Source organism: Neodiprion virginianus, chromosome 3, assembly GCF_021901495.1.
Source record: "Neodiprion virginianus isolate iyNeoVirg1 chromosome 3, iyNeoVirg1.1, whole genome shotgun sequence".
Taxonomy (NCBI): domain Eukaryota; kingdom Metazoa; phylum Arthropoda; class Insecta; order Hymenoptera; family Diprionidae; genus Neodiprion; species Neodiprion virginianus.
The window spans coordinates 27,846,202-27,859,925 of record NC_060879.1 but is presented as its reverse complement, the minus strand read 5'-3'; the positions used below and the strand labels follow the sequence as shown (position 1 = coordinate 27,859,925).

At 34.5% G+C, this 13,724-nt stretch overlaps 2 protein-coding genes across 7 annotated transcripts; both read right to left on the bottom strand.

Moving 5' to 3' along the window:
* Positions 1 to 1,302: 1,302 nt before the first annotated feature.
* On the bottom strand, positions 1,303 to 5,807 carry LOC124300882 (rab-like protein 6). 4 transcript variants are annotated; one of them, XM_046755344.1, is made up of 6 exons: positions 5,683 to 5,807; positions 5,116 to 5,310; positions 4,229 to 4,713; positions 3,105 to 3,898; positions 2,495 to 2,999; positions 1,303 to 2,349 (listed from the first exon to the last, which is right to left on the bottom strand). In XM_046755344.1, exons 2-6 carry the CDS (start codon positions 5,240 to 5,242, stop codon positions 2,149 to 2,151), a joined length of 2,112 nt encoding a protein of 703 aa, XP_046611300.1. In that variant the 5' UTR covers positions 5,243 to 5,310; positions 5,683 to 5,807; the 3' UTR covers positions 1,303 to 2,148. The 4 variants fall into 4 exon arrangements, with proteins under 4 accessions (XP_046611300.1, XP_046611299.1, XP_046611301.1 ...); XM_046755343.1 differs by having other exon boundaries at positions 5,116 to 5,316; positions 5,683 to 5,801; XM_046755345.1 differs by having other exon boundaries at positions 5,116 to 5,277; positions 5,683 to 5,801.
* A 1,503-nt stretch (positions 5,808 to 7,310) lies between these two features.
* Positions 7,311 to 13,342, bottom strand: LOC124300885 (60 kDa SS-A/Ro ribonucleoprotein-like). 3 transcript variants are annotated; one of them, XM_046755355.1, is made up of 8 exons: positions 13,238 to 13,342; positions 12,006 to 12,231; positions 11,536 to 11,887; positions 11,154 to 11,365; positions 10,871 to 11,076; positions 10,667 to 10,787; positions 10,165 to 10,589; positions 7,311 to 10,090 (listed from the first exon to the last, which is right to left on the bottom strand). In XM_046755355.1, exons 2-8 carry the CDS (start codon positions 12,207 to 12,209, stop codon positions 9,958 to 9,960), a joined length of 1,653 nt encoding a protein of 550 aa, XP_046611311.1. In that variant the 5' UTR covers positions 12,210 to 12,231; positions 13,238 to 13,342; the 3' UTR covers positions 7,311 to 9,957. The 3 variants fall into 3 exon arrangements, with proteins under 3 accessions (XP_046611311.1, XP_046611312.1, XP_046611310.1); XM_046755356.1 differs by lacking the exon at positions 13,238 to 13,342 and adding an exon at positions 13,049 to 13,225; XM_046755354.1 differs by lacking the exon at positions 13,238 to 13,342 and adding an exon at positions 12,831 to 13,039.
* Between the last annotated feature and the right edge of the window lie 382 nt (positions 13,343 to 13,724).

The following is a 13,724-nucleotide window of genomic DNA, read 5'->3' as shown; positions in this document are numbered from 1 at the left end:
AACAAGTATCAATTATATTTTTCCGTGACAGGCTCAGGTAATAGAGACTAAAAGTCGCCGTAGCTCGTACAACACGCGTTTATTTAATTCCAAAATAAACTTGAATAATCGCGAACCCCGATGAAGCGGGCTCGAATAATCTAGGCTCTACTATATCTGACCTAACTTTCACTTGCCAATTAAAGCAAGGCAATTTGTTGATTTGAATATGTTAGCCTCCTGATTAACGATTATTTATTGGAATTTGCAAGGTCTCATTCTTGTACGTAATCGCAATCTTGTAAAGCTTTAGTGCAATATTAGAAAAATATATTTTGGAGGATCACAGAACCATGCCAACTAACAATGTAAAAACTTCGTATCAATTTAATTGAACGTTTCAACGTTCCAGCACAATTTTCTGTATATATTTCGCCCCGAATTTATCTTTAATTTGAGATGGAAGATAAACAACGTTGTAACAACACAACGATGGAAAAAGAATCACGTGCAACCTGCAGCAGTTCAATCTAAATAATAATCTATAAAGATATTAATCAAATACTATAAACTTGCGGAGGTGAGCTGTCTAAAATAGATTCTTTACATTAATTTTATTGAGAGAAAGCCGTATCTTTAATATTTAATAAATTATTATATTTGTCAGATATGAGGATCCCTTTAAACATACAAAAACAGAAAATACTGAAATCATGAACAAGAGCTGATAGTCTTATTGAAAAGAATCAATTTTCGTCCTAAGGTTATGGAACTTGGTCGATAAACGTAGAATTACAAGACAGCATTGCCGCATTGACAGTACAATTCATTGCTAAAACCACAGAACATCGAAGGGGCATTATTTACTTTGCGTAATTCAAATGCTGCGCCAAACCACTACCGATTGTAGTTCTGACACGAGCCGAGGTGGCGCTGCTGTCTGCGTCCGTGGCTGCTAGCCTTCCGCCAATCGTATATCGTCATTCAATTGTCAGCACCTTACGTTAGCGTTTCGTCGCGTTTGTGTTGTGGGTTATTTTGTGAATTTATTTTTCGTAGTGATGTTTAGTGTGGTGGAAAAATGTGTACTGGACTCGCCGCAGTATTCTTCGAAGATCATCAGGACTTATTCGCAAACCACATTGATGGTAAGTACCACCAGAATTGAGCCGTATTAAAATTTTGCCGATCTGCGATGTCGCCTCTAAAACTTTGCGAACGGGTACGAAAAGAGGGCGAATCAATTTTTACTTTTAATTATCGTTTGAATATACATTTATTAACATTATATTCAATGTATGTAATGACACAATAGTGTACAACGTTACATTATAAATGACTATAAACAACAAAGTGATTTAACGTCGAAAATAAAAATCGTAACTACATTAGAAAAAAAAAAAACAACTCACAGAGATTAACGAACGTAATAATAATAATAACATCGTAATTACGGTATGTCAAGATCATTTTTTATACCTACATCAGATCTTTCTATAATTTACCAATTTGATCAATAAGGAAAATACGTTGCCAATTAAAGAACTCACTATTTTTATCAACAATTAAGGGCGAGAAAGAATCGCACTAAACAATCGTTTCTAAATTACTCAATATTCAAATGTATTTTACACGTAATGACGTTCAACATGAACTCTAAGCGTTATTACAATATCGGACACATACGTACACAGATAGATGGAATGAGAGTCTTATGATTCATTTGTCAAAACTTGTTTCAAGTTGGAAGAGAGATCTTGTATGTGATATCGATTAATAGCTAATAATTTTTTGATTATTGAGGAACAAATTGCATGCTGCAATGATCAACCATTAGACATATTGAACGACTTTACAGCGTTGCATTATTCAAATAGCTAGGTATAATGTATATCACAATCAGGAATTAGATTGCGCCAGACCTTTAAAGCTCAAGTACGAATAATTTTGTTATACCAAGTGATTTATCTTTCCCAAGTCCGAAAGCTATTTTGCGTTATATTCATTTCAGAAGCATTTGTTATTACCCTTCAATTTATCTATTCATATATTCATTATATTCTGGACCAAAGTTACGAAGCGAGACGTTTTTTCTTTTCTTTCTTAGATGCCAGATATTGAAGTTGTTTTCAGATGTGGCCATCTTAAGCTTCTAACCATCTCGTAGGGCTATATAGCCTCGTAAGCGGCATCTATTCCTGGCCTTGTTGCCGCTCCGTTCAAAAACTCTTCCAACTCGTCGTGTTCTCTATTCCCATCTTTTGAACGTCTAAATGATCGTTTCTTTCTTTTTTCCAACTTATCCGACTTCTCCCTGTCTTTTTCTTTATCTTTGGATTTTTTCTTTTTTTTCTTTTCTTTCTCCTCACTCTGAAATACATAAAGCAGATTATTTTACTTATCTATTATGTTATGGCCAATTCGCACACCTTTTAATAGGAAAAACTTATTGCCAGTCAGGAATTGAATCTCAGTTGAGTAAAATTGAAGTTTCAAAAATATGTACAATAAGTACCTTCTCTTTGAGTTTCTTCTTCTCCTTCATAACCGGGCTGCTGTTATTGGAGCTCATTTGTCGCATACTTGTATTGTCCAGTAGTTCTAAGTGTACGTTTGAGCTGGTCATGCTGACGTCTAAACTCTTATCGCTTAATTCTAGCCTATCTTTTTTTGTACTTGTACTGCTGACATCCTCTCCCCCTTCAGGACTCTGTCGCCACTTAGAATCTTGGCCTAACCAGGTGTCAAATGCCTCTGCCTTTATTTCGTGCAAGTCACCGATTTCATAATCATTCACTATCTGTAATTCGGGCTCGACAGAAGAAACTGAGTCCCGCTTTGTTACAATCTGTCTATGTTTCTCTGTATTTGTATCAGCCTCTGCCAACGAATCTCGTTTATGTTTTTGTTTGATTAATGGATTTTCAGTAAGTATTAGTTGAACAGGTGAAGGATTTTCGTCTGCAGATGACAAATCATCTTCGTAGCCCGCGACAAGAGGATTTCCCGTCTCAGTATCACTAAAAAGTATTCGAAGATTAATATTCTTGAGATCTTAGATAGATACTTACTAAAAACCACCGAAGAGTAAAGAATTAACTGTCGAAGACTTTTTGTTTACTCACCTCTCAGAGTCGGCCTGTGCTTGTTGTACTTTTTGTGGAGTTGCTTGGCTATTGTCATCCAAGAACGACCTATCGAGCATTCCATCATCTGGTACAAAATCCTCAACACTAGTTATTGCATTATTTGAGTTTGTCATGTTTGTTTCCACTGGTTTTTCAGCTTCTTCATCCTTCTTGCCAAATATTTTAGACATAAACGACTGTGATCTTTGGGTTGAATCTCTCCTTTCCAAATTATCGGACGCAGAGTCATCAACTTTAGTCACTTCTACTTTTGGTAATGGTTGGATATTTGGTAAAGTCGACGCAGCTTGTAATATCTTTTGTGAAGTTGCAGAATTTTCCAATCTCGTCAGCGAGTGTTCTTTCTTTGGTTGAAACTTAAAATCAATGTTTTTCACTGGTATGGGTGTACCGCCGCCAATAGGGCCAATGGGACCAGGCATTGATAAAGATCTCTTGACTTCGGAATTTAAACTTGCAGAACTATTTGAGGGTGATATTTGATGTGTGCTTAAAGACGAAGTTATATTTGGCGTCAATACAGATGCAGATACAGAATCGGCAATAGCACGTCTTTTGTTCACTAAATTATCTAAAAATTTGTTGTAATCCGCATCATCTCCATCTTGGAATAGATCAAGCTCTTGGACAGTAAGTCTTGTTTCTTCCTCGTTCGTATCCAATTGCTTCAATAATGTCTCGCGTTGCAATTGAAGAAACGGTAAATTGAAAAATTTGTGCAATAACTTTAGTCCAAAACCATTCCTCATTGACGACTCTGCGTATCTCACCTGATAGAAATAAAAAACTGATACATTACTATGTATCACGTATAATAGTATTCTATGAATATCGAATTTGTTCTAAAATTTAAATATAATTCAAAGTGGTTCTTGATAGGTGTGCATGTAGTGCTACAGCAATATCTTTCCCTACTATTATAAATGTAGTAAAGAATTTACTAGAAAGTTCCATTCTTTTTTTTTATCCAAAAACCTATAAATCAAGATACTGTACTTATTTTGATCTAAACCGAAACTCTGATGTTGTTCTGAGGCTATATGATTGAAAAAAATCCACTTTAGTGCACGATGAAATCTGTTAAGGAATCAAGCATTTACCTGAGCTGTTCTTCCTTGGAGAGAGTCGATAAAATAAGTAACATGATCAGGAGTAACAGTTCTGTGATGAGACATGTCGCAATGATTGCCTAAAACAATGACGGGAATGTGGCTTGGTATTTTAGGGAGTTCTCTTTGAACGTAATCAAACGTCCAAGTTTTTGTGATATCCATCATGACTATGACTCCGTTCGTCCCTTTGTAGACGTCTAAAAATTCGGCGTCTAACGCGGGCTCCTCAATTACGTGCTCAGAAGGAGCATTGTCCATTTTCAGTCCGTCCAACTTCCGGCGTCTCCTCCCACGGTCTACAACGTCCCAAACTTCCACCTTGACAATGTCGTCGGTCGCTTTATAATTCCACTGGATACTAGCTACTTGTATTTCTTCGGTCGGTATATATTCTTCGACAAATTTCTGACCCTGCAGTCTATGGAACAGGCATGTCTTTCCCACATTTCTGTCACCCTTTATTATGATTTTCACTAAAAGCCAAAAAATGCGTGCAATTTATGAAAAGCACAGAGAACAAATGAGAATCATTATGCGAAGTTAGAACATCTCAGGTACAGATTTTTGCGTATTTTTATTTCCATTGTATTTAATGATAAAATGTAAGAAACAAGCACTGATTTTTTCCGATGCCTTTAACAATTCCAAACATATTAAATATCGGGTCATAGTTACAAGATAATACAGACTTCAGGAAACTGTTAGATGTTAGGAAATATTAGTTCGCAGATTAACGGCTCTGGAAATTGTCTACGGGAGAATGACAAATTACAGTTAAAGAATCATTCGGAGCGAATGCAGGTTGCGATCTTCAATGCTATGAAATCTGTGGTAACTATTCTCGCGCTTCTTATACCTTGAATAAAATTACTTACTATTATACTGTACACCTTTGGCAAACTTTCTTTGCAACGTTGTCGGCATCGACTGATGCGCCGGCCTGGGAGACACATTTCCAGGCCCCTCAGACTTGCCGGCTAACCTTTTAAAAGCGGAAAACATATTTCTCTCCACTTCTTCCTAACGATACCGTTCACCTGTTTGAGTCGGATTAAAGTTTTAGGGAATATCTGTAACTTATGAAAGATTCGTCAGAACGGGTTACGAATTATCTTACCAAATAATATTGTCAACAAACGCTAAGTTTGCATTCAATTTTGACATTTTTACTAGCTAGGTTAGGTTACACGCCTTATTGAATTTGTCAAATCTTGTTGAAGTACCGGAATATTTGTTAGACTTTGATGTTGTTTTTCTCGCAGATTTTTCCTATCGTTTGATTTACGGCAACCAACTGTTTGATCAATATAAACTGACACGGCGTTCTTACAAATCATTAAAGTAGTCGCGTGTCTCTGTCGAGCACTCAAAAATCACTATCTATAATATAATATCACGCATTGTTTCAGCAGACAAATAAGTTTGTCTTCGTATTGACTCACCGAGAGATTATCCTGTCTTTCATAGTCTGCATAATATATGTTTTATTTCAATATAACAAAGCAACTTTTATCGGAGATAGTTCCAGCTGTCAAGTAACAGCTGTTTCTTTTATTTTTTTTTGTTTTACCCGAATTCAGTTGGCAACACTAATTGCCGAAGTACCCGGCAACGGTGGCGCTTTTTATTTCAATTTATCATCTTCGATCTCGATCATCGTTAGATCGATAGTAACCGGTTCAAATTTGATATTTAGCCAATTCGAAATATTCTGTTTCACAGATTACAATAATGCAGCGTAAATCGGCACGAACTGAATCAACTCGCGTTCAGACTCTTTAAAAATTTGAATTAAGATTTATTTCAACGTCGTAATTTGTGGGAAAAATTTGTTTTTTGACCGTGTAACTGTGTAGATATCATTCGTTTATTTTTAGTTTGTGTTTTTTCGCACGGTCATAAAATAGGGATAGATCACCGAAAGGATCGATTGACGGGTCGGGAATGAAGTACTAAGCTGAAAATGATCATTTTTGCTTGTATAAATAGTATGTATATTTTTTTTATAATTTTAATACAATACATTCTAATCTTGTTGCCGAGAACTTGTAGGTAACATTTTCCTAACAAATGTACTAAGCATTATTTAATTCTTGTTTATGATCACTTATATTTAACGTTTTTTTCATGTTATAAGATACAAATCAGGTATAAAAATAACGTTAGGATTGCCGTACAAGATCGCAAAGAACCCAATTATGTTTATCAGTAGCCATTTTACCAAAATATTGATATCCCCTATAGTGATTATTAAGATTTTCAAGGCTTTATCATGGGTTATATGGCTATGAGCTACTATCGTGAAATCGATCTGACGTTGAATGAATATTCAATGTAACAGCTTCGAATCTATACCACTGCAGCAAGTACTATGAGCGTTGATAATGTAACGACAGTCCGTTCATAATTCATGCAATTACAGTTGAACAAACTATAACCATGATTAAGAATCGCACATATCAGATTGTATTCGTAAGATCGAGTTCCGGTAATTGTGATGGTTGAAATCATTGAAGTGTGCTGCGTAGACTTTCAAATGAAAATATATCCAAATCGTCATTGAGCAATTGACTACATTGTTGCATCATGGCAATTTTCAATTTTAAAAAAAATCGAAAAAACCAAGAAATTAATTAAAATTATATCGGCACAATAATTACTCAACGATTATGACCTATTTAACACTGGAATTAACGCTCACAATATATAGTGAAAAATTACTCACTCAATCCTTATATTATTTAAAAGTTTAACGAAAATAAATTGACTCTAATATACTTGGTCGCTACAGTGGAATTTTTTTTTAATGCAAATAGTTGACATTTTTTCACCTGGTACGAACACATGGAACGTTTTTTGTTGCGGTGATCATGGATCTACGTTAAGATTTTTAACTATTTTATCAAAAAAATATAGCACGCGATAAATAACATTTCGTTAGATAGCCAAGGATTTAAATCAATTGCTTTTATCATTTTACAGAAATGTTGTTCTATTAAACATACCAATTTTTAACGGACTTTATACTTAATTATTTCATACATGATTCTATGAAATCTACCTAACATCCATTATCATTTGTAGTGTACGTTCTTATCATACATATTTTTCGCATTTATTGATTTTTTTTTTTTAATTTTTTTATTCTTTAATGCTGTTTTCACGTTTGCTGTAAAAACGGACCCTCATTTTAACACAACGTAACTTAGTGCACGTGAATAAATAGATCTCACCAAATTCATAAATTTTGGAATATGAAAAAAATACTGTTTTCTTCTGACGAATATTATATTACTTTTAACCTAAATTCAGATTTTATGAGAAGAATAAAAGTAAAATCACCTAAAAATAATATATATTATACATTGACAATTTTATAGAGAAGAAAATTTCAGAATAAAAAAAGGAAAGTATGAGTTAATACATTAAATTCGATAGTTGAAAAAATAATGATAACGATATAATATTCGTTATTGAACAAAGCTTTATCCCGTGCTTTTATTGATTATCAATAAAATCTTTTATACTATATCATTTAAGACTAATTAACAAATTAGGTGTAGCTTAGCACACTCCCGATTTATTTATTCATTTTTCTAGTTTCAACAATAACAGTGGATTTTATATCACAGTATATAAGTATAAGGGATATTCAGTGTTTACTTCTCGTTACTTTGGATATGGCAAATATGAAATAACAGTAAAAATTACACTAAAAATTGTAAGCTTACACTCTTTGGGGTTAAATGCATATCACAGAGAAAATTTTTCATCTTTATTTATTTTCTTTCTTTCCACTTTTTTTTCACATTTTCTATCAACTGGTGTAAACCGGGAGTGTGCGAATTTCTAATTCATTATGCATTCGTAATAGTTATTACTAGAGCCTGGGTTGTACGTATAATATAAACTTAAAAAACCTAAAATATGGGGGAAAAAAATATAAAAAATAGAAACTGCATTTTCTGGCTCCAAACATCTTACTTTATGTAGAAAACCAAATAAGAAATAAAAATGATTTAGTAAAAAATATATATTCACCTATCAATCCAGGCACTAGTTATTACACACTAAAAGTATATCAAAATACCACAAACCCATAGCCAAAACCAAGATCAAATTGAAGCAAAATTATTATTACAATATGTAATTTTTGAGTATTATTATACGTATCAAGCATACTGTACAATCGTAAGCCTAAATACTCTGCTGCGTTTGACTACTAGCTTGAAATCAAAATATTTCGAACTCATAAAAAAAAAAGCAACAATAAAAATGCATCAACATGCGATATGCAGAATGACATTAAGCATAAGGAGAAAAAAAAAATTACTTCTTAAAAGAATACACGCGTTATTCTTAATTATAATCACATAAAATCATTATCTAATAGTGGTATCAACTTAGTGTTAAAGATTCACAGTGCAAAATAACGTATATTTTATTTTTCTATTATATTTATTAAATAGAGTGTCCATTTTTTTTCACCACTGTTAATCACGTGCTAAGTTAGAACTTTATAGATTTCTAATTTGTCATGGTAAATTTAGATAAAATAGATAAAATTTAGTAGGACCCGTTGATATTGTTTTGGTCGACTTTTAAAGAAACATACCACGATGACACGGAATGATGTAGACGTCACAGCGAAACACAATATGACCAATATGTATTAAGCCATTTGTGTTCGTGTACTTTGACGTTTTTTCCATAAAGATGCTCTTAATAGCAACGAGATATTCAAATTCTATTCGAGAAACGAATTCCATGTATGGTAAATGTCTCGACAATTGTTAATTTTTTTTGTATTATCGTATTAGTGGTAATTAAGTCGTGATTTATATATTTCTCCCGTGTCGACCCGAGTCACATTAAATCTAGAATAATATATTCATAAAATGATCTAAATGCGGCTAATAAATCGATAAATAATCAGAGCTTTATCAAAAAGGTCAGTCTGTGTGGGTTGTCGACACTCTACGTTAAAGTAAAAGACATCTTAGGCAGTTGTAGTAATTATTTAGTCTCTCTATCATTAAACTATGCAGCATTAATTACTCCGATTATCATATCATTTGAAACCATGGCCAACTTCACTTTTTCCAGATAATATCTTTTTTTCCCCATTCTAATTATAATCTTTACATAGATATATCTTCGAACTTTTTCACATATTGATACTCTATATCATTCATATTGTACGAAATAGAAAACACGGAATCAATTCTAAAATAATTCTTGATTCTACTGCTATCTGCCACAAATGTTTCTGTCCAGTTATAAGCAAATAATGTATACAAGATAATTAAGAACCTTGAAAACTCCAGACACAAATTAAAATCGATAGTATGAAGTGCGTAGAAAATTTTGGACCTTGAAAGAACAAAATTATACAAGTATTTCTAATGTCACAATAATAAATCGTTAGGTATTGTATGTGCAGGACAGATAAAGATTAAGAATTGGAAGATGAAAAATATAGCTTCATTTTCAACAGCTGCAAAATGCAACTGACTAACCTCTCGTGACTGAATGCCATTCTCATTCTCCAGGGTGATTTGTAATTTTATAACTTGTAACACACTGATGTATTATAGCCAATTTACGTACGTCTCTTGTTCCTGATGTACATTGTATTTTTCCTTTTTTCTCTTTGGTTGGTGTTGAGACATTTGTGGCTGTTAGAAAAGGTTAGGTTAGAAGGATATTGTTGCAAATTAAAACAGGGACCTTGCAAAAGCTTCGATAATTTTTGGGACATTCTCATCGAATCCACAGATAGTAAGAGTGTTTTTGTCGTCATCGCTATGAGGTACCATTTGTGCAGTTGTCATCGCACAGGTTACTAATCTATAATGAATGTCAGAAATGAGTAAATTGGTGAAATGATAGAATTTTATATGTCATGTGTGACAAGCACTTACTTTGCATTTTTTAGCTCCATTTTGCTTCGATACTCTTTGATAGCTTTCCTAGGGTTGTCAGTTCTCGCTCCATTCCCACATCTTTTGTCGACAACGTCGACTACGTTTATAAATACGTCGATTTCTTCACTTTTTTGAGCTGCCCAAATCATTGGCTTTTCCAAGTTAACCTCCCCTGTTGGCATTTGCTTCATTTTCTTCACAATTTGTCCCAACGATGCATTTTTATTCAAATATACAATATGAACACCAATATTTTTGAAAGTTGCCACTGTTACATTGTTCTCACTCCGAAGAAGGCACAGTGCTATCAGACATCCTGCTTCTGCTGAGCTGAGATTTCCACACCGCCATGCAGAATTGTCTTGCATAGCTTTGCTCATATCTATTGTAATCATATATCGAAGACCCGTTGGTGCCAGACTCTAAGACGGAGATAATAATAAAGCATCAATCTACGTTTCCCTGATGAGCAATGATGTGTCAGAATTATACAACTTACATTGAACGAATATCCAAGTGTTTTGTAAAGAGCTTCAATAATTTTTCTTGTAGGTTTTGGAGGTGGAATCACTGATCTTGCTTTGGCTTTTCTGGCCTTCTGTTTTTCGTACGATAAAGCTCTGATAGAAAACAAAAAAATTGGTTACAAAAAATCTGTTAGTTAAATTTGTGACTAGCATACAAAACATATCAGATTACATACGGGCCAGATTTTTCGTAATTCTTAATTGTGATCAGAACCAGAGCTGGGTGAATCTTTTCCTTGAGTAGCTTCTCTTGGTTGCAGATTTCATCAACTACTTTATCGACTGCTGTGCCAGTTGGTTCTAGTATTCCAATGTTATGCATTCTTTGGAGATTGTGAAGCAGCATGGTTATATTCATTGTTGGTATCAATGAATTCCATACCTGATGATATCGATTGGCATGTCAATACTTTATTCCCAGTTTTATTAACATTCCAAATTAATGTCTGCGAAAGTTACCTCTTCAGATTTCAGTAAATGCCCAGGGACATGATCCAATGTAAGATTATGAAGTTCCAGTAATCTACCAGCCAACACTTGATCTTCGCAATGTTTAAAATTTTCAATTTTTTGAATATACTCAATCACTTCGGCAGCTTCCGGTTTATCGCCAAAATCTTTTATCGTTTCTTTCAACCCGAACAATACGTACTTCAGAACAGCCTTCTTTGCTGTTTTACATACAAAGTTGATACATTAATTATTCATGCATGATACTGAGAGCATTCGATTATTGCTTGTTTAGTCTCAAAAGGAGCAAAACTGTTGGTACTATTCTAACAAGTATGAAACTCAATTGTAATATAAATGAACCTGAATAGTGTGGAGTGATTCAAATTACCAATATCGTCTGTTTTGGGATGAGATAATTTCACAATATCCTTGTGAGTCCAGCCATATCTGCCTTTGCATCCGGTAACACACTTCGCTAAATCAAGGGCATCTTTGGACAAGTACCACTCATTTACAGCTTTTCGCCATCCGGCACCCCAACCGTGTTTCGGTTCCGGTGCGCTCTTGGCTATTTGAGAAGCAAACTTGACGAACAGAATGAAATGTTGCGGTGTTGTACAAATTGTTTTTATCGCATTGTAGGCAGCGTGGCGCAGACTCTCGTTCTCAGTCTGTCTGGCACATACTGCCAGTGCAAATATCAAAGTTTCTGAATTTTGTACCAGTTTTCTTTCAAAAGCCTGAAAAGGAAAATGACTAGAGATAATCAAGTATTCATATGTAGCTAAATAATCAGTATTCCCGTTGTGTCTAAGAAATAATTAGAAAAACATTGATTAACAGATATAAACTATGTACCTTTTTAATCAAGTCGATTGCTACCAATGGGTTCTGTGTTTCGGCTATTTTTTTTATGGACTGAACGCGACCTTCTTCGTAATATTTGTGAAAAAACCAATTGCCTGGTTGATAATTTGGGTATTCTTTCCCGACATACAGATATTGGCAAAGACGTACTTCAAGTTGAATTAGACTATCTCCTGATAGCGCAGGCTCCGCCATATTTATTAATTATACGTCAATTCTGTAAATCGATTATTATCGTTGTTATTATTAATTTAATAATTATTTTTCCATGTAAAACATTTCTAAATCCATATAATTTTTCTGCATCTTCCACTGGTAGCCAGAAAAAATTTTTATGGCATATATCAATCGATGTAATGCTTTTCTGTCAATATATTATACTTAAAATACGTGACTGTCGATTAGAATATTTATAAGCTGCAAGCTGTAGAATTTACTCATCGAAATACCTCTAAAAAACATATATGGTGTAGATTAAAAGCCTATATCAACACAACACTTTTACCCTTAATACGTGTTTTCAAAGTTGGACAAAATCGATGAAGTAGCGGATCGTGTGACATATTATCTAAGTAGGAAACGTACAAGTCGAATCCAACCCAAATTTCCACCGGTGTCTAAATTTGAAGATATTCAATTTCGGAGTAACAACAAAAAATTTTGGAAAAAAAAGCTAAGTGAGCTGAAAAGAATCATTGTAGCACTTCCTTTTCGCTTGCGTTTAATGCATTGTCAAAAGTCAGTGCAATTTGTGAAATGATATACGCATACGCATCAAGTTTGGAAGAGAAAAATTTTGATTAAACATTCAATTACAATATATCTTATCCATTACATATCCGGCGTATTTCCATATATGCATAGCCGCGAGCTGATCGTGGTTAGGTATTCAGTGAACAATGTAAAACGACGTTACGACCGTCGAACTCGTACGTACTTCGTACTCCGAAATGCGAAATTGACGGAAGAATGTGGAATGCGTTAAAGAACCGACACATTCACGCACGTAATCCCAAACGAGTAACCGCAATTACCTTATAAAGCGAGTTGGAAAAAAAGAATGAGACGATATTGATACGAATATGACAAGACGTGACGTCAGGATTCCAAGCGAATTCTCTTCCTCTCGTTTTCAACAGGGTGCTGAGTGGCTGAATCATTCGTTGGCTAATGCTAAAACGGTGTTATGTTCTTGTCGTATTACCAGAAAAACTAACGGTTACCTGATAATATCGGAAAAATGTCTGTAGCGCTGCCCAAATACGACCATACAATATTTCCTCCGTACAACGGCACGTCAGTTGCGATGTGTGCACCATAGACTTATAAAAGATAGACCGAGCGCTCTCATGAGCCGCTTGAAGCAAACATTTAAAGGACAGATATATGCCGCGAGTACTCCTTTCTCTCTCTGACGATATTTGTGGCGGGGATCGAGGCGGCAGAGGAGAATGAGGCGAAATTATACGCCTATATCTATAGCTGTTCCACTTCCCGTGAAGGGGAAAGGAACAAATTTTGGCATTCCATTGCCATTTCTCTCGACGACTGTCGGTAAGATAGAAGAGCTTTATCTGACGGCTTTGTGAAATTTGAATTACCTGTTTTTTCACCCGCGATCGTCTAACTGTTCGAAATTTGTCGGGTTCTTATTGTTTTTGATGAATTGAGGTGAAGTACGTATAGGTAACAGATTGATGGTTAATTAAA